Genomic DNA, 21,096 nt, shown 5'->3' on the forward strand with positions numbered 1-21,096 from the left:
GAATACAAGCCAATAAGTAGTCAAGGAAGTCAATACTGTTTTGTTACTCTGATCTTAATTTCAGTGCCAGTTTTAAATTCTTGCTGTGGTAAAATTTTTTGCAGCTGCCTACAGAATCACTGTTTTATCGAGCTGTTCTTCAGGTTATTATAGAAGAGATTTATGGTGTCACTAAAAGGTAAGAAGCTCTAAATTAACAGAATACGAACCAAAGGTCTGGTTCTTTTTTGCCTCTATTATGTAGAGAAAGTACTTATGAGGAAGCTGAAGGGTGTAAGAACCAGTCTTATAAGACTGTATATACATTGTGTTAGTAAAATGCAGAATAGTTTCGTTCATCCTAAATCCATAGCACAGATGTATTGCCCTTCCTTTAGCCATCACTGAATTAGGTCCTCTTTCGTAATGGACATGTGAGTAAAACTTCACCAGAGAACTGACAGCGAATTCACTAAAACGTCAACAAAATCCTGGGCTACCCTTTTATGCAGAGGTTTTGGCAACTTTAATAATTCAGAAGACAAAAAAAAAAAAACATTTCCATTTGTCCTGAGAAAAGCTGCTTAAAGCTCAGTGGCCATCGCGGCTGTAAAAGGCTACTTACACTGTCTACACTGGCTAGTACTGTGCCCTTACAGGATGGGATTTGGAGAGCTGGTGCTGAGGGCCTGTCATCTGAACTGTGCTCTTTTTCTGGAGTTGTAGTTGGATTTGACTTTATCTAATTCTGTGGAATGTATGCCCATTAGCACTTGGAGGACATTCAGAAGCACACCTTCCAGTTTAATTTAAATTGAAAATAACCCATTTTTTGGGCTCTGATCCTATTCCACAGTATGAATAAGGCATTAGAGGTGGGGAAAACCAGAAAATTCATTTCAGAATTATATTCCTGATCTGAAATAAGTGCTAACGCAGATACCCCCAAATCTTTTGCTAAATGTAAAGCCAGACAGCTTGCCTTTCAGAAGGTCAAGCTCCTGAAAGAGGAAATGCTTGTTAATTTTAAAATCATGTAAAATATCATACGTAAAATCATGGCTACTAAACTGTAATGAAAAGAAGTGTGAGGTAGATCATAATATGTTTTGTTTGTTAAAGGAAGTATAACTTGGCAGAAGTGATTAAAATTATACTTTTGAAATAAAAGCAGTGACTACCTTGGGAAGACTCTTCCAGCTTTATTACTGAGCATAATGTTATATGGTGTAGAATATTCCTGTGGTCCATTCAGGTCAGCTGTCCCGGCCATGTCCCCCCATATTTCTTGTGCACCCCCAGCCTACTTCCTGGGGGGCAGAGGGAAAACCAGAGAAGTCTTTGATGCTATGCAATCACTATTTGGCAGTAGCTGAAATATCGGTGTGTTACCAGTGCTGTTTTAGTCACAAACCCATAGCACAGCACTATATGGGCTGTTGTGAAGTTAGCTCCATCCCAGACAGACCCAGTCAGTTTCTTTCTACCTAATCACAGTAGCTTGTGATTAGGAGGCATAAGCATATTCATAAACATGAACATAATGCATAAACAACATAATCATGAATTAATTTTCAGACTGCATCAGCCCAAATGTTTAGGTGCATCTGAATATTAAATATGAGCAGAGAAATGATTCTCAATGAGTGAGAGTCATTGCCAGCTAAACAGCATTAGAAATTCCACTGAATGAAGTCTTTCTGTTGGCCTCTTTAAATGAGGAGAAAGGCAGTTTACTAAGAATAAAGAGGATGAAAAGTTTTGAACTAAGATTTTTCTACTCAGTTTTTCACTGGGGGGAGGGGAGTGTACTTATTCCTAAGTAATTGGGTAGCTGAAAATTCTATAGCTGAAAATTTAACTTTTGCACTGCACAGCTGGAAGAGGAATTACATTAGGACACAGTCAAGAAAGAGAATTCAGACTAACAAAAACTTTGTGTGCTGTTTCTCCAAAATATTTTAAACACAAAGAACAAATGTAAGTGTCCTGGATTAGGTCTTCCTTATTTATTTATTTATTAGTTTTCGTGATTTTTTTAATATGCTTTCTGAAACAACCCTTATTTTTAGCTTCTTTCAAAAGCAGGCCTTTGAGTTGTAAACAGGAGAAAATTTTGGCATCATTTACTGAAATAATAATTGCAAGGGTAAGAACACAAGGTAACAAGCAAAACTGAAACTTTTCTCCAATTTGGCATTTGGTCTTTCCAGTGGTTACAGGTAAATAAATGTCAGCATCATTATAGTAAATTATGAAAGTATTATAGTAGTATAAAAGGAAATATATGTCAGCAAAAATAAGAATTTTGTAGTCCATGTAGGGAAATAAAAATATGAGGTGAGAAATTAAATGCAACTTTCAACTAGCTATTGATAACCATACTATAGCTATAGTACAGTTGCACAGTTGCTGTATCTAGAAATTTCTTCAAGCTTGTTTTGCTTTAAGTAGTAGGGGTAAAAGAAAAAATTTTACTAACTTGGCAGTAGTAGCTGTCCAACTGACTTATTTCTCCTGAATTAAAAATTAAGTTAAAAATGTGTCCGTTTCTGTTATTGGATGTGTAAAAGCCTGCATCTCAATGCTGTATTTGCAGTGATCGACATGTTGGAAAAACTTTCTCTAAATCATCTTCCTTCGTTGATTATGTCAGAAAGTCTCTGAAAAAGCTGGAACTTGATGATTCAAAGGTGAGTCACTAAATAGAGACTGCATAAAATTCTTATATTCATGTAAGTCAGCACCACAATGCAGTGTTTAAGCCACTGAGTTTATTTAGTTTATATATTACTGTATAAATAGAAAGTATTCTTGTTTTTATTAATAGTAATATAGCCAATCCATACTTACATATTAAAAAGAAACATATCAAAGTTGGGTATTTTTAATGTTGGGTTTGTTGGGTTTTTAATAGACTTCCATGTATAAATTTCTTTAAAGATTTTGTTTTCAAATTGATAGATTTTAATATCTTTATATTCAACCAATCCTTTTTTATACATGGTGCTCACGATCTGATTTTTTTTAAGCCTTTCTGATATTTCTGAAGTTAATCCTACAAATCTCCTTTGAGGAAAAACAAAACACAAACAAACAAACAAAAAATGCTCTATTTTATACGTGCTGTCATTTAGAGGTAAATATACTTTTTAGAGGTAAATATACTTTTCAGATGCCAAGTGAAGGAGACTTGAAGAACTTCTTGCCTGTGCTATTACTATACATCCTGATAAAAGTAATTCTTATACCCTTTTAAATCCAGCTGAAATACTATTCTATACAAACATGTTGCCTTTTTGTCTGTACTTAAGTTTAAACTGAACATGATCCAAAAAAAGATTAATAATGAATCACATGGTAAACACTTTGACCCCTTGTTATTTTCATTTTCTCTGCAGCAATATTATCTTGAACCCTTTGGACACTTTGAAACTGGAAAATGTAACATTATAGCAAGATAGGCAATTCCATCCATGCAGTATGTTTCTCTTACAATTTAGTTCCTAAAGTATTTCTAATTTACCCTTTAGACAGTCTCCTTAAGTAGATCTCAATGAAGATCTTTGAAGACCCAATACTATTTTTAATTTAAATTAACAGATGTTAAGGATAAATACTAAGATTTTAAAAACTTTCCTAGATAAAGAAGTAAGTACAAATCTGAGATTTAAACTTATAAAATATTTTGGATTTTTTTTATGTTCTTCTGTGTTTTATCTCAGTACTACAACTGCTAAATTGGTCAACAGATGGCAACATCACATCAGGCATGGAATATGAAAGTGTAAAGATCACAACATTGTGACAACAAGTTGTGCAATAGAGACACTAGAGAGTACTAGACAGATTATTAACAATTTTAGTACAAATCAAAGTAGTAGTGGCAAGTATGTGAATTATTTAAGGTAAGCGTTGTTGTCATATTTGGTAAAGCAATGCTTAAAATCTGTAGTCAAAATGCCAGATCACTTAAAATTTTCCAGGCACATCAAACCGTGAACTAGGGGGAAAATGCAAAACCAAATAAGTAAGTAAATGCAAATGACATTGGAATCATGCTTACAACGTTTAGAAAAATACTTATGCCTGATGTTTACTGGCTTTTTAAAAGATTATACTTAATTCTGCTTGCAAATGGAGTTACCTCTTTGCTTTTCTGTATAAACAGGACTAACATCATGCATTTACTCCAACTGATATTAAAATGGTGTCTTCCTCAGTATCATATGATCACAGAAAAGCAATAGTCGACTGTGCAATAATTAGTTTACTCAATCATTGGTTAAACTCTGCTGGTAGAGAGTTATAAATTCTTCTCTTTAAAGCCAGTAAGCATAGAAACTTTGTGTCAATATGTCTGATTTTAGACATGCTCCCTTTTGCTAGAAAGGGTCTGGACAAATGCAAATTGCCCTTAGAGAAAGATGTCTGTCAACACTACTTCAAGCCGCACATGTTTGTGTGCTTGCTAAAGACCTGATTCAAGTAAATCCTCATTTTTACTTATATTTCTCCTCATTTTTATGTACAGCTGTCTGCATACTGAAGACTGAATTTTATGCTGATTTAAACAATATTATTTTTTATTTCCCAGCTATGCTGAAATCTGCAGCAGCACAAACCCAGTGCTATTTTGATACTACTGAGAGGAAAGTTGTTACTGCTCCCTCAGCAGTGGTTCTGACACTGCAGTTTTCATTTTCCAGCACTATATCTACACAATATTGGAGAATGCATTAAATTCCTCTCTTCAGAAAAAAAATACTTGCATGGCTAAAAATGTGATGAAGCCTAAACATTTGCTCTCATAGACAACAAAAATCAAAGAGGAATTTATGCAGAATTTGTTTTCTAGCTCTGTTGTTAAAAATTAACAAAAAAGCAGCTGTACTGCATAGACCAAATGTCTACTTTGTCTCCAGCAATGGCCAAAAAATGATGCCTTGGGAAGAATATAAGGCAAGAGAAGGTGTATATGAAGGATACTTCCAGATTTTTTTGTTACACTGTGTAATACAAACAGAGAACAATGAGGAAATATTATTTGCATTTGAGTCTCTGTTTTACATGTTGAAAAAGCATTTTCTAAAAACCAGAAGTCATAAAACTGTGTCTCAGGTCTTTTACTATGCTTGTCAGAAAATTGAAGTGAGTTTAATCTCTGCATTGTACTGGGAAGTAGAGGGGCAACAGCACTAAGTTTCTAGGAGTCACTGCCAGGGTTTGGTAGCTTGGCATGTATGGTAAAGTCATGGACGTTTTTGATCACTGTGGCTGAATCTGGACTGTTGGGATATAAACATCCTTCCAGACTCATAGTTCATGAACGTCACAGCTGCTTCCTTTTTATACACTAATGCCTCTGTTCAGATTAAGAGGTAGCTCTGGTGCAATCCAGTCATTTTCCAATAAAGATATGTTCTTTAATCCTGCTGATTCTTCATATGAACAAGCTTCTCTGCTTCTCTCACTTGTGAAATAGATGTGAAGATCTTTTTTTGCTTATTTGAAGTAAGACCCAGACTCCTTATGAAAAGATTATCAATTGCAAGTGAGTTAGAGTAAGATAAAATAGTAAAATAGTTTATCAAAAAAAACAAAACAAAACAAAAAAAACCAAAACCTAGCATTTATCAGTCACCTAGAGCCATTCATTATTACAACTTACTGTTCAGGGACTGACGTTTCTCATTACTTTAGCCAAAATAATTTCTTCTGTTGTGTTTGTTTTCAGCATGGAAGGGTCTGTCATGTCCAGATGAAACGCTAAGATACAAATGAACTATTTTTTCTGCCTCTTGGTACGGGACCATCCCCATCTCTCCACCTCAGTAGTAAAGCTGAGGCATACACCATGACTACTGAATGTCTGACAAAATACTCTCAGTTTGTGAGGGCAGAGAGAGGTCTTTAGTGTGAGCTTGATGCTTCACAGGTGTAGTTATATTGCTTCTAGCTTCAGAACAAATGGAATTGCTTTGTGGGCCATGAATTCCTGAACAGGGCTTCAGTAATTGCTCTGGATACACACCGAGACAGTATTTTATTCCCGGTTGTTTATTTTGTCATAGTTCACTCTGTTGCTATACACTCCATGTTGTATGGGAAGAATGTTCAGTGTCACATCGATATGGGAGAAATTCAATTAGTAAAATTTCTTTTCCCTTTCGTTTACTATTTCACCTAATTTAACATGAATGTGGGACTTTCACATCCCTGCTCCTTCTTCTAGGGGAGCTGGCTACTCTTACACTTGCGTTGATTCTTTCAATAAGCAAGAGCAATTGCTCCTTCCTCTTCCGCAGAGCACGTTTCAGCTCTTTGGCTTAAGTGCTACAAATGGCATTGCCACAGCAAAAAGTCCTTGTATAAGTATTTATGTATTTCTAGAGCATTTGAAGGGGAAAAAAATCCAAACCCAACAAAAAAAAAAAGCTTTCTTAAATTTCTTGTACTTGGGTAGATTAGCAAAAGACCTTTTACAGGGCCTGGTTTTAAGGTGATTAAAGGGAGAAGCTGCTTACAAGGCTAAGCATGGTTGTATGTCTGGGAGACTTAGTGATCTATGACCCAGCTAGGATCCATTTCTGCTAGTAAGTGAGCCTCAGCGGGTGGAGCTGTTTAACAAAGAGAAGCTGGCCAAGATTCATGCAAAGTGCAATCTGCGAGTAAGGAGAGAATTCTGTTTAATGCTGTGTCTGATTGCAGGAAGATAAACAGGGCTGGAAACACTCCTGACACATCCACAAAGAAAAGTTATTAGGCACTTTGATTCCATCTCCTGGTATATTCATACTATAGTTACTGCTATGGGATAATAGCATATAGGATGGTTACTTGGTCAAAATACTTCACAAATCACTTAACCCTTTGAGATGTAGACATATATTAAAGAGATACAACAGTAATTTCAGAAGTAGGGTCACCTTAGCTTTCACACACAAAAAGAAGTTTATGTGCCTGTCAGCGTTTTTTTGCAGATTTACTTGGTTTTTGCTCAACCAAGCTTCCAAGTCTGCTGTGACTGGTGTATTTCAGTTTTGAACAGTCTGGTGTCTGCACATAACTTGAAGCTGCTGGGGCTTTTCCCCAGGAAAAGGTCAATGATTTGGCATGTGCCCCATCTAACAACCTGAGATGAGATCTGCAACAAGAAACAGATGCTCAGTTTCCACCATCCCTGTTTGCTCTAACCCTGACCAGACTTCTTACAAATATGCTGCCCATGTGTTTTTTCCTGATCTGAGCTTCAGGTAGAGCATCCCAAAAAGGCACAGCTGTCAAGTCTCAACTGGCTGTTTGGTGAAGGGCTCTTTCCGTGAGACATTCTACCCATCACAGTAGTATTTACATTAATAGCATTAATAGCATAGTAAGAGAAACTCACATCCTGTAAAAAGCTCATTTATCATCTTAAGTAATTTAAACAACTTTGATATTTGATACCTTATGCCTGTCAATGTTAGACTCAAAATATTTCAAATCCTTGATGTAGCTATGTAGCTAAATTTTTATGTCATATCATCCTGTATTTTCTGCAAAGATGTTAGAACTATATTTAATTGAATAAGCTTGTCAATGCTTTCTTTCTCTACAATAACCAAAACTTCTGGTTTGTTTATAAATAAAAATTAATTTTATATCATTTTATCTGATTTCTATAAGAATCTCTGAAAATATTGCATATCATCAGTTTATAAAGTAATCCTTTTCCTATATTAGTTACACTTGCATTTTAAGATAATTAAATAAATCCAAAGATATCTAATATGCATTGGGCTTACTAGTTCAGCTATACTAAAACTCCTCCATTACTTCCTCTTACTCCATTGACTTCTTGATTTTGCAAACTCCAGGCTATTTAGTTTTGAGTGATAAAACTGGTAAATAATACTGAAATCAGAACTTGTGTGGAAATGTAGTTTCTTTTTCACTAACTGTTCATTTTTTGACAGATTTTTTTTTCCCCTTAAGTCTTAGGAAACTTTTTATGTGTTTAGTGTAAATAGTTGTTATATGTTTCATTGATGGGCCAAGGCCAATGGTATAAGGTTCAACACATCTCAGTGCCAGGTCCTGCACTTGGGTCACAACAACCCCATGCAGTGCTAACGGCTTAGGGAAGAGTGGCTGGAAAGCTGCTCGGTGGAAAAGGACCTGGGGGTATTGGTTGACAGCTGAACATGAGCCAGCTTGTGCCCAGAGAGCATCCTGGCTTGCATCAGAAATAGTATGGCCAGCAAGACTAGGGAAGTACCTGTCCCTTTGTACTCAGCACTGGTGTGGTCACACTTCAAATCCTGTGTTCAGTTCTTGGCCCCTCACTACAAGAAAGACACTGAGGTGCTGGAGCAGGTCCAGAGAAGGGCAACAAAGCTGGTGAAGGGTATGGAACACAAGTCTTATGATGAATAGCTGAGGGAACTAGGGTTGTTTAGTCTGGAATAAAGGAGGCTCAGGGGGGACCTTATCACTCTCTACAACTGCCTGAAAGGAGGTTTCAGTGAGGTGGCGGTTGGTCTTTTCTCCAAAGTGACAAGAGATAGGACAAGAGGAAACGGCCTCAAGTTGCACAAGGGGAGATTTAGATTCGATACTGGGAAATACTTCTTTACCAAAAGGGTTGTTAAGCGCTGGAACAGGCTGCCCAGGGAAGTGGTGGAATCACCATCCATGGAGGCATTTAAAAAACATGTAGATGTGGCACTTCAGCACATGGCTTAGTGGTGGACTTGGTAGTGTTAGGTTAATGGTTGGTCTGGATGATCTTAAAGGTCTTTTGCAAGCTAAACAATTCTATGATTCTGTGATACTATATAGCAGTAGTATTTTTTTAAAACAGTGATACTTTTTAATAAAATACAACAGCATTGATATGTGACTTTTGCTTTTATTTTGATGATCCAAATGCCTACAAATAGCAGTAGCATATATGTAAAGCCTGAAAACTAAGTAGCTTTGTGGAGTGATCTCAATGCTGAAACTGTCAAGTGAAAAAATAGTCACAGGTCTGAGTTTTTTATGACAAAATAAATTATTCTGTTGATTTTTTTTTTCTTATAAAACAAGGATCTGTTAATTTTAAAAATAACTGTGTTTACACTTGAAGCATGTTAAAGATTTCAGTGATTTATCACTGGTTTAGAACTGCAGTTTTAGTGCATGTTTCCTTTTTATAATTGCTCAGATGGCAGAGTGAACATGTGTTAAAGAGATGTCATCTCTTATTTTAAGATTAGGCAGTCATTCATGTTAGCTAAATCTATATTTAAGATATTGGGCTTATTATATTTAATGTATTCTGCAGGCAATTTATGCTGTGCTTGCTTTCATTTATTTATATGATATTAGTGCTCTTTTTAAAATCAATAGAAAAATAGTTCAAGTTTGCTTTGTTCAGATTCCTATAATGTTGGGTGGAAACACTAGCTAAAGCACTGCAAAGCCAAGAATTTGAAGAGGGTACTTTCAAAGACTACTGCTAGGAGACTCAGATGTCCTGATTCCATAAATGCTTTGTGAAAATGCATAAGTGGTAAATTATTGCAGATAATTTCACAGTCAGTGGCTGGAAAAATATTTGGAAACACCTCCTGAGTTTCTTGGAATCTATCCCTAAGATCATTTTTTCCCCCTTTTCAGACCAAACCAGAAGCCATCTGACAAGCCTTTACAAACTTTGTGGTCTGTCTGAGGACCATGGAAGTAGAAGGCCTGTCCTCATGTTGGCTTTTAGTCCTACCTGTGTCATGACCTGCCCTGGCTTTAGTCGCTAATCATGTTCTACTCATGTCATGGTGAGTAGGCTTTAAGGCTGTTCCTTTCTCTTTACACATACATGCTTCTCATATGATACCATTTTCTGTTTATCACATATATTTCCTAGTTTGGTCCTACACCAGCTGTGCTTCAGATGTTCAAATGTTCTTCTGATTCATTGAACACAACTGTGTCAAACTATGTTGAACAGAATGTTCTGCATGTTTTTTCATAATTTTAACACATATAATTAAGAAACACTGCTCTGTACACATCATTGGCAAGCAGTGTTGTAATTAAATGAGCAGGTGAGCCTGGGACAACATAAAAGCTTCTGTCCGTATGTAGCTTGTCAGGATTAGTTGCATTACAGTATTTTGAAAGCTGCGCTTTTTTAAAATGAGGTCTTTGGGCAGTTCCATCCTTCCTAGAAAATGTTTAATCAGGCTTCCATGGCCATGGGAGAACATTCTAAACAGACTGATCTTTACTTCATTCCTTACAGACGTGTTTGAGTTTTTGCAGGCAAAAGTAGTTTTTCGTATGGATTTCTGCTTTACTGACCTTACAAGATTTTGACCAAAGGAGTTTGGTATTAGCTAAACCTATCCCGAAGGATTAGTTGAGTGAAGAATTTCTAAGCTTACATTTCAGCACTGATATGAACTCTTTAACCAAATGGATTTATTTTACTTTTTTAAATTCAAGTGACTTAATAAGTTGTTAATTTCTCATCTGAAAATTGAGTCTTAACTAGAGAACTACTACTGGCAAATTCGTAATTTAAGTTTTAGTGTGATGTACTATTTGAAATACCGATAGGCTTAACCAGTTTTGTTGTCAAATAGATTCCTTGGAAGAATGCTTAGTGCCTCCACAATGTTTTCTGAGAATTTGGTGGGGTTTGTGATGGTCTTTTTTTTTTTTTAATTTCTATCAGCTACGTTGCATTGAAAGAAGCTGCTTTCTTAGAAGTGAAATATTATTAAGGTAGGCAACATTGTTGCTACTGTGAAAAGAGTGTGACTGAGGAACTGTTAGTAATGGAATTGTGTAATACATAAAGACATGAATTAACCTGAATATATACAACTATATAGGAAACTAAAAAGGAGAATTTTTGCAGAAACTGGAAAAGAGAGGACTTTCAGTCTAAGAGTTCTCACAATCTTAATATCTGTCCCTCAACAAACTCAGTGTTGATATCTTTAAATGACAGTGAATACCTCAAACTGACTGATCTTTGCTAAGATTATTTCTAATTTTGATGTTTTTTATTGTGCACGGCTGTAGGACAAACATGGAGCCAAAGCCAAAACAATACTCTCCACTTTCCCATGCATTTTAACATGGCAATTAATTGAGTCTAAACAGTCAAAAAAATGAAGGCTCTAAATGAATTTACACACTCAATGCATTTTACAGTTGGAAAGTTGACTTTCTCTACTGTTTTCTTGGACAGAAGGAACTCAAGCTCACAGATTTCATGGTTTGTTAAATTGCTTAATACTGAATGAAAGCTCAGGTAACACTTGTATTCAGCTTATAAAGTGTATGTGCATAATGCTGTTTTCAAGTATAATTGTTTTTTGAACAGACAAAATACCGTCCCAGTTGTGGTAGCATAACATTTTAGTCTGACAAGGAATCTTAAGAGACGTGACTTTTATTTCCATTAGATATAAATAATATAGATTGCATTCATTTGAAATGCATTTTAAAAAAAGTTTTAAATAAAATTAAGTTTCTCAGTAATTTCATTATCTGTTTTACATTATTTTACACTATATTACATTACATTATGCTATTTTTAACTATCTTTGTCATAGAAAAATTGTAAAAAAGTTGCTATATGGTATGCTTTCCTAATGTTTCAAGCTGATTTAAGACACTGCTTTGCTAAAAGTATTGCCTGACTGCTTTTTTATACTTGCTAGTGTTCATGATAATGCTGGTACCAGAAGAGAGAGGGAATGGAAATGTGCTGTACAATGCAGGGAAAAGCTGTTTAAACAAACTGGAACAGCATCCTTATTAGGCTGTCTTCCCTCTGTAGGGCATGTGCAGTGTCAGACAGTAAACCAGACTTTCATTCAGTCAAAATACTCTTAGTCTAGGGAGATGCACGACTGTGAAAGAATACTCTCTGGGAAAACATTAAGTGTGGTATCACTATTTATCACACACCTTCTGCCTGAATATTTTCTTTTTAGCCCATGCTCAGTCATGGGCTCAATGTTTGTGGGATTGCAGTCTGACTTGGGTGTGCTCAGGCATGCAGCATCTGCCCTGCTCCCAGGGCTCTGTTGACAGTCTCCTAGTGGTCATAAAAGATGAGTCTGGCCTATAGTATAGTTTTAGTGCCACCACCAGGCAAGTGGAGATCTTGCTGCTCTCTAGTTCTTTTGCATGGCCAGCTTCAGTGTCTAAATGGCGCTTGCTTTGCATGTGTAAGTACAATTCTGTTCCTGAAAGTACAAACAATAATTTACTCCTACTTTGCCTTGAAAAGACAGCTGAAGATTGTGTTGGGAACCTCTTCAAAATGGAAACCAGGTGGCAAGCTGTTGCAGTTTCAGACAAAGCCAGTGTTATTTGGGTTTTACTGTTCTTCCAGTAAACTGACCATATAATATAGCTAGCTACAAGTTACCCTTTTCATACTTTTTTTCTGTCAATGCTTTTTGGTGGGCATTTTCTCTCTTTTCTTGCTGGGTTTTTCTGTCAGTGCTTTTTGGTAGGCACTTCCTCTCTTTTCCTGCTGGGTTGTTTCGTTGAATTGGTTCACTCACCAAACTTTTAACTGAGGCATAGTTTGCAATAGTACCCAATCTATCCATACCTAATGTAATAGTACCTATGATGTAATAATAATCAATACAGATCAGAATGTGCAGTAAGCCAGGTTGGAGTGGAAAAGCATTTGGGCTTAGTACTACAGTATGGCAACATCCAGGAGACATTTTTGACACAGCTTTTTAACTGGCAAACCTTTCACAGCTTGTTTTCTTTTAATCTGAATGCTTCATGTTAAAAGATAGAGAACATAAAGGAAACGAAAGCAGACAGGTTTCATGATGACATTTTTATAATACGGAACTTTGTATTTTAATCCCAAATAACCTGTAATTTCAAGAATCCATTATACTAAACCCATTTTAGTTCTCAGTTGAAATGAAAAGCTTATGTAGCAGAGGTTAAGTAAACTGTTTTGTTTATCTCATGACTGATATATTTTAGTTTGTTTGACTTTTTAGAGGGGGAGAGAAAAACAAATTAGATATTTACAGAGATTTGCTGAAAATGAAATACCAACAAGATCAAAGAAGTCCTAATAGTCCACATTAGTACTGCCAGATCAGCTACTCAACTTCGCCTTTGTAGCTGGGAAAAAGTGCTTTATAGATTTAAAAAATGTGGCTGAAAGACTACAAAAGTTTTTGTAACTATCCCCCTGTTTTAAGGCAGAGTTAGAATTCTGTGTAGTTCCTGGAAAATATTGGTCAAACCTTAAAGTTTCATGTGATGGAGACTGACAACCTCAGTCCTTAATTAACCTCAAAGAGAGAAATTTTCTTCAAGTTTTTGGCTGAATTTTTTTTTGCTGCAATGCAAGCCCATTAGGTCTTGTCCTATGCACCGTAGACACAGTGAACAAACTGTTCCCTGATTCTTGATGATAGCCTTGATGATAAAAACTATTATTATGCCCACTTTCAGTTTTCTCTTATTTAGCCTCATCAGTTCCAGTTCTCTCATTCTTTCTTCATGGGTCATGTTTTCTAGATCTCTGATCTCTTTTCTCTCTGAGGGCTTTTTCAGACTGTTTCTTTGAAATCTGATGCCCAAAAATGGATGCACTATTCCAGCTAGAGCTTTGCCACTGCCAAGCAGAGTTGAAGGATTACTTCCTGCACTTTACAGGCTGCTTTCCCATACATGTTGCAGAATGGTGACTGGGGTTTTCTTCAGTAGCTCAGCTGTGACTGTCACTCAGCTTGTGAACTGCTTATCTCCCAGACTGTCATTTGCTGTTCCCCATCCTGAACAGCTGATTATTTCTGCCTGAGTGTAGTCCCTTATGCTTTTCTGTACAGCGTTTCAAACTTCACTTCTAATCAGTGCTCAAATTTCTGAAAATTGTTTTAAGTTCCAGCAATGCCTTCCTATTGCACATTTGCAGATTTAGTTAATGTGGTTTTTGTTCAATTTTCTGAGTTCTTAATGGAAACACTGCATTTTGTAACATACCTCCAGTCAGGAGGTCTTTTTAATTGTTCAAAGACTCATTCATAACTACTCTCTGGTTATGGTCATTCAAACAGATTTCATTCACATTATATCAGTTTAATCTAAAACTTTTTTCTTAAATTTGCTAATGAAATGATGTGAAATGGTGTCCAAAATATTGCTAAATTCAAAATATGACAACCAGTTGGTTGGTTTTTTTTTTTTTTTTTTGTCTTGAATCCTTTCACCTTCCTTACAAGCAAAGGAGGCTGACTTATGATTTATTCTGGACAAATTCATGTTAACTATAACTCATCTGCTTATCTTTCAGTGCTTTTAAATTCTTTATTTTTCAGGTTTTCTCAGTGTATTGAATTTGAGCTTACTGCTCTATGATAGAAGGCATACATCTGCTAGCCACCTGACATACCATCTTTGAGAACTTCTCAGTGACAATAAGTCATAAATAGTTTGAGGCGACTTCATTCCCTTCTTTGTTGTCCTAGGATAAAGTTCATAATACATACCTGATTTGAAAACTTTTAATTCGTAGAAATGTTCTCTATTTTTTTCTTATTTTATGCTGAGATTTTACTTCTTTGCAACTGAATTAGCCACATGCTCTCAGATGACTCTTCTAATAAATGTGTGCAAAAATATATTAAATACTTCAGCTTCCCTAGTCTTTTGTTATAGAACCATAGAATCGTTCAGATTGGAAAAGACTTTTCAGATCACCACCTCCAACTGTAAATTTAAGAGTGCCAAGTTTATCATTAGACCATGTCCTTCAGTGCCACATATACATGTCTGTCATACCATTACTTTTCTGATGAATTTTGGACTAGCTCTTTCCATACCTGCAACAGAGTAGCCACACTGCAAACTCCCAGTACTGAAGAAGAGCATCAGGCTCTTTCACTTCTGCTCTTTCCAGCAGCCTCCATCACCAATAAGGTAGTAAACCTACTTCCCCTTCCTCTGGCAGGTTACTAACTGTCTTGTTTAGCCTCCAGGACTGTGGAGAGCAGAGAAGAGTAGATATCATGACTTTTAAAAACTGGAAGATGTTGTCATCTGGTTGCCCTGTAGAGAACAGGCTTTGTGAAGGGCAGTTATGATCATAGATAGCTCTAGCTACCTCTGGTGCACTGGCCACTAAGGGCTGAAATAAGGGAAGGGGTATTTGGCTTAGTCAAGTTCTTGAGCTGTCACATTCAGCTCCAGATTGTAGCATTTACAGTCATAGTGGCAGTGCTGGCAGTGTTGCAACAGGTGATTTGGAAAGGAAGAAGGGGAATGTGTAGTACTTCAAAGTAAATAGAAGAAGTTTTATTTTAAAGATGGATAACTTGAGGCATGTAGAAACAAAGTAATATTTCCAGATTCTGATAGTAGGTTTACTAATGTGAAATACCATCCAGGAGTCCTGACTGATGCATGTTACTCTCACACCAGAATCCACTCAGCTATTTAAATAAATCCCTTTGGGATGGGGATGAAGAGGGGGTAAGATATATGAGAAAGGAAATGAGAATGTTATCTCCACTTTACTGTATAATACTCATTTAAGAATGGCTAGAGCTTTCTGAATAATGAATGTATCTCAGTATTTCATGTCAGTGCAAAATGCTGTCTGAATAACATTTGTTGTAAATGAGAACTGAGGAACTCCTATTGGAAAATTATTATAAACCTTAGGAAAGTGCTAATTTGAAAAACAAAACACAGATTTCATTTTGTAGTGAGACTTTCAATTAGGAAAATATATTTAATTTTAAAGTTCTCTTGAGAAAGTAACCAGAATAACTCTCATATCTTTTTTTGTTCTGTTTTGTTTTGTTTCAATCCCTTGCAGCTCCCAGACAGCTGTATAATGGATTACTATGAAAAATACAAGCACAGAATGAATGAGCTCGAAGCATTTAATATGGTAAAAGTTATAGGATTAATACTATTACCTTGTATATTTGTGCTAGTCTAGAACAAAGCCCTGTTAAGTTTTATGTGGAGGTGGACTGTCTTACGCTGTGGTATGCAATCTCAAAAACAAAGCAGCTTCTTCATCCAAACTCTGGAGCATATCCTAGTCCAAAACTATATTAGGTGTCAGTAAAATAATAAAGTGAACACATGGAAGATTCTTTTTCAAGAGGGACTATTACCCTGAAAAATGAAATGTCAGTCTCCTTTTAAACCTAGACTGGTCTCTATGCAGTTATTTCATAAAAAATCTTTTTATTAAAATTCATTATTTCCCTCTTTAAAATTGTTCTGCTTCATGTTATATCATTTTCTTGCTGGACAATGTCTCAAACCCAACTAAATAGCATAGTTTCCTGGCTTTACAGCATTCCATATATTTTTGATCTTTAATATAATCTGTTTTGAAGATGCCCATCCTAAAGGGAAAATTGGCAAGGTGACATTTGTACAACAGAACCACTGGAAAATGACTGACCTTCCTGGAATTGTTCTGTGGAAATGTAGCCATTTGGAAGTATATTGTCTCTAATTCCCAAAATCATTATAGTATCTAATCTTTCGTTCAGTTGAAGGTTGTTCTGGCTCCCTGCATTGAAGTTTTGATACTTCTGGATCGTCTTTGCTACCTCAAGGAGCAGGTATTTTTTGCATTATATTTTATGGTACCTAGAGGCTACATCAGTGAAATGAGACTATTTCAGCCAATTTATTACTCTGCAGACCAAAAGTCACTGTTGCAGAATTATTATTCTCATCATATTTGCAAAAGGATAAGCATTCATTTCATTATGTATAAACATATGCCCAGCAGATGTTTTTATTTTCAGCAAAGCAGCAACATTAAAGTTTATGTTCTTTTAATTGTATGGTAATTACTAGTCAATAGACAATAAAAAAGAAATTAATTAAATATGCAACAAATCTCATTTTATGCAACATATTGAGATATTTAATAATTAAAAAGAATATGGGAAATGCTAAACAAACATTATGCTTCAAATTCTAAAGCTTACAATTTAGATCATGTAATTCAAGATATTTTGAATTAGGTCCAAAATATTTATGATTTCCATTTATTGTTTCTTAATTAAGATCAATGATGAAAGAGGATGCACTTTTTCCAACTGTATGGGTCAACTGAGGTACATTTGACTAACGTGCAACCTGGATATATTTTACAAGTGTAGACCTGGGACATAATAAGGAAATGCTACTGCATTTACTCCATAATGATTTATATTACAGTGTTTCTTCTAACGCTAATTTTGAGCTTGGCCTGATTAACTCACAAGCAGCAGTCATACTTTCTCTGTGCCAGAAGCATTTTCTGGACAAATAATAATTTGCTAGGAGGAAATGGTAGCATCTTCCAGCTTCTGCTCTGGGACATGGTAAAAATATAATTTAAAAATAAAGTTTAAACCGATTCATATGAATAGCTCTGGTTTTCCACCATAAAACTGATTTTAACAGCTCCATTTTATCGTAAGTAAAAACTCACTGTATTTTCTGCCACAGTGCACTTGGTATAACTGCATTGTAGTAAATATATGCTTTTATTCTAACTGGCATTTTTACAGAGAGATAATTTGAAATATTTAAATAATGATGTATTTTTCCAAATATGTATTCCCAAATGATGTATTTTCCCAACCAGTTCTGAATCACATAGAGATCTGTATGATTTCTTTGATGGGAAATCAGACTTGTTGCATTTAGTGCTAATTTACCTTTTCTAAATGTAATATATGCATTGATTTAATCTTGGACTGTTGATTCACAAAATGTGTTTAGGAAGAAAAAATAGAAATGATAAAAGCCATATGCAACAGGAAGACTGGATCCAGCTGGCCTGATTCATTTGAAAAGTCAGTTAATTAGCTTCAGTAGTAGAATGTGCTGCATAAAATGAGTAGGACTTGGTCCTTAATTTTTTTTTTTGCTATAGTTCAACCGAGAAAAAACTTAATTGGTAAAGTGAGTGGTAAGCTGACATTTGATAGTGGCAGAAATAATTTAGTGACTTGAAAATATATCCTGATTTGGGTGTTCTTTTTTCACAACAAACTTCCTGTGATTTTCTTGTTAGATAAGTGTTTTTCCTGTTTCGCATCAAGGATCTATTTTTTCTTTTAATTTTGTATTTCAAAATGTGGACCTAATACCATGTCTTAGCTTTTAAGTCAAACCCATTTTCATGTACTTCAACCATATATCATTTTACAGGAAAACATTGCCTGGTCGGGACTCGTGAAGTTATTTGATCCCGTGAAATCCCCCAGATGCTGTGCAGTTATTGCTCTGAAGAAACAGTCAAGTTTTTAAGTGGAAGCTAAGTGCAGACAGTTTGAAATCTCTGAACTGATACTGCTCTTTCCTCATTTTATTATGTTATTTTTAACTGATTCCTCAAGAAAACTGCTTTTCAGCTGCAAAAGGAAAAAGTGCAATGCCTCTTTGAATCATGAGAAATAAATATCTCCTTTGTAAATACCTTTCCTTCCTTATGTCCATTATTAAAGTGGTGCACATCTAGCTGTATTATAAAATTTATAACCTGTATCATGTGATTATTATTTTAAAGTAATTTTTTATGTTTCTTCTTTTTAAAGCATTATACTAAGTATCAATACCCTTTCTCATGCTATTTCTAATCACAAGATCATACCTTCCTAATTTTTACCAGGGGTTGGCACCAGAAGTCTCAGAGTAGCCTCATCTTTCTCTTTTCTGGATTTGGATGGTGCATAGTAAAAACAGAAAAATAACCTGCACTGTAAACAAGAGATTCATACACTAAATAAGATTTCCACATCTTCAGGACCACCTTCTTATAGAGCAAACTAGAAGAGCCTAGACAGTAACTACCTGCAAAGAGCAGTTTTGGATTGAACCCTTCTTCTTTCAGGGATGTTCCTGGCATGCACTTCTTTGCCTGTCACTCTGGAAGAAAAAACTGTGTGTGCTCTAACCCAGTGGGAGATTTCCCAGTACTTAAGAATCAGCTGCCCTGCTGGAGTTCGCTCTGTAGTCCTTGGGTTGTATCAGAAAGCTATTTTCTAGCCAAAATGTGTTGGGTAGAAATACTTTGGTACTTGAGTGAATTGAAACTTGCTAGGCAGTTTCTCGTTCACTGTACTGCATTCATGTGTGGGAAATTTATTTGTTGATGCATTTATCTCAATGGGTAACCTAATTAAACTTGCAGATTTTCCATCAATTAAAAAAGAGAAAAGTTTCTATTCCAAGTCCTAGTGCTTTTATTAGAATTTTCCAGCATACATAAAACAGAATTAACTACCAGCGCTCATTAAGAAAGACAACAAATAAATAATAAAATACAACATAGAAAAGGGGAGAATGCAACTTTGGTGGGCAGAAGATGAGAATAACAGAAAATATTTTTATGTTAGCTGTATAGTGACAGTAATAGTCATAGGAATCAGACTGAAATTCAGATGTGAGTAGGAGCAAATCTTATTCTGTTTCAGTCTGCAAAATGTGAGAGCTTGGGAACACAGCCACTCAAGAATAGAGAAGTAAGGTATTTTTCTAACAGGTGACATCTTTCTTGATGCATTCAGTCGGAAGAAATACTGGTGTTTTTTTGGTGATGGAAGTTCACTGCTGTCTATTTTAGGACTCACAGTCCTTATTAGCTCCATGGATCCGCTATGAGCTTCTCACATTTGTTCGGTCCCAGTACATTCAATCCTTAGAGCTACTGAACACCTGCAGTACCCAAGGAAATTAACAGAAATTGTAGGTTCTTACAGCATCTTTGGAGTAGAGGTAAGAAAAAAAAATGAGGCTTTCTACATATCCCACTTTTGTTATACAGGCAGTACTAAGGAAGCTAACAGGCTGGCAGATTCTTTTCCCAGGACATGAATCAAAAGAAATAAAACCCTTTATTAACCTCTAAGTATCTGGAAGGAAATAAACTCGCTAATACTGATTTGAAGAGACAATCTAAAGTACATGATGTTAAAAAGAAAAAAGATTAACAAAAAATCCTGAAAAAATAGGTTTTATTATATTATGTTCTGCTAAGACATGGTGAGTAATTATTAGTGAAGTGTTGTCATCCAAATCTCATGTGCGGTTGGAAAAACTTACTTGGTGATGAATTGGCCTTTTTTTGTGTGTTATGAATTGTTTCTTCTGCTTTTTCAGACCAAATACTAAAACCTGGGCATATATGATGTTCAAACAAAGATAGCACAGTTTCTCACTGAAAACAAGTGCTTAAAAGTACTTTTTTATGGCCCCAAAATATTAATTTCAGGGAGCCCCACCTGTTTTAATTTGACTACAGTTGAAATTTATTAGGGTATACAGACTACTGCTATTTTCTTGTGATATTTTAGTGTGTGTGATGCTATCTAAATTCAAAGTTAAATTCTTATTACTATTTTAAAAGGATATTTGAAAGAGTTTAACATAGCAAGCACATCTCTAGGATTAGTTGAATTATTTTACCACTGATTCAAAAAAGCCAGAATAAATTTCCATGCTCCCCCAGCAACTTCTCAGGCTCTTTCAGTACCTTTCACACACTTTGTAGTTTATGCAGGCAAAGACAGAGGCATTGTGCTTCTTAGAATAATAACTGTCAAGAGGTTTATATGACGAGTTTGCATTCAGCAAAGTCAGTTGCTGTCTGCTCTCAAAGCTTATTTCGAAGCTTTGGATGCCTGAATTCCTATGAGCTGTTGTTTACATAATTGAAGAATCCCTGGCAGTAATCAAGATGAATAAAATTATTTTTCTTCATGGTTATTGCCAGAAGTTCTTCCATAATGTAAACCATATCCTAAATATGATGAAGTCTTTTGATAGAGAAGAATCTCCATTTTCTGTCAGCATGACAGAGAGCTATCTATCTTAATATGCTCCCTGAGGAACAGTGGATATAACTGCTTTCCCTCAGGTGTTTGCCTGATTCTGTGTGTGGCACACCTATGAAGTCTGTAGCAGATTTAGCACATTGTATTTTTCTTAGGGCTGAAACCTGTCCTTGGGTGAAGGAACAAGAGTATATGTAAGGTATGTGTACAAGCTTAACACCCAAGAGTTTGTTGTAGCCTTAAGATCTCCAAGCATGCTTTTATGACAATAAAATTTAATTCTGCAGTT

The 21,096-nt window shown here is 35.6% G+C and overlaps 1 protein-coding gene across 3 annotated transcripts in view; it reads left to right on the forward strand.

The window, feature by feature from the left end:
* Nucleotides 1-18,513, forward strand: part of METTL25 (methyltransferase like 25) — a 59,703-nt gene extending 41,190 nt beyond the window's left edge. For 2 of the 3 annotated variants that reach the window (XM_065669638.1, XM_065669646.1), the window contains exons 8-12: nt 105-178; nt 2,579-2,672; nt 15,830-15,904; nt 16,524-16,595; nt 18,184-18,513. In XM_065669638.1, the coding sequence (XP_065525710.1) occupies nt 105-178; nt 2,579-2,672; nt 15,830-15,904; nt 16,524-16,595; nt 18,184-18,282 (414 nt within the window). In that variant the 3' untranslated portion in view covers nt 18,283-18,513. Of the gene's footprint in view, nt 1-104; nt 179-2,578; nt 2,673-9,624; nt 9,780-15,829; nt 15,905-16,523; nt 16,596-18,183 lie in introns of those variants that run through there. The other variant, XR_010610609.1, reaches the window with a different exon arrangement.
* The last annotated feature ends 2,583 nt before the right edge of the window (nt 18,514-21,096 follow it).

Source organism: Lathamus discolor, chromosome 1, assembly GCF_037157495.1.
Source record: "Lathamus discolor isolate bLatDis1 chromosome 1, bLatDis1.hap1, whole genome shotgun sequence".
Lineage (NCBI taxonomy): Eukaryota > Metazoa > Chordata > Aves > Psittaciformes > Psittacidae > Lathamus > Lathamus discolor.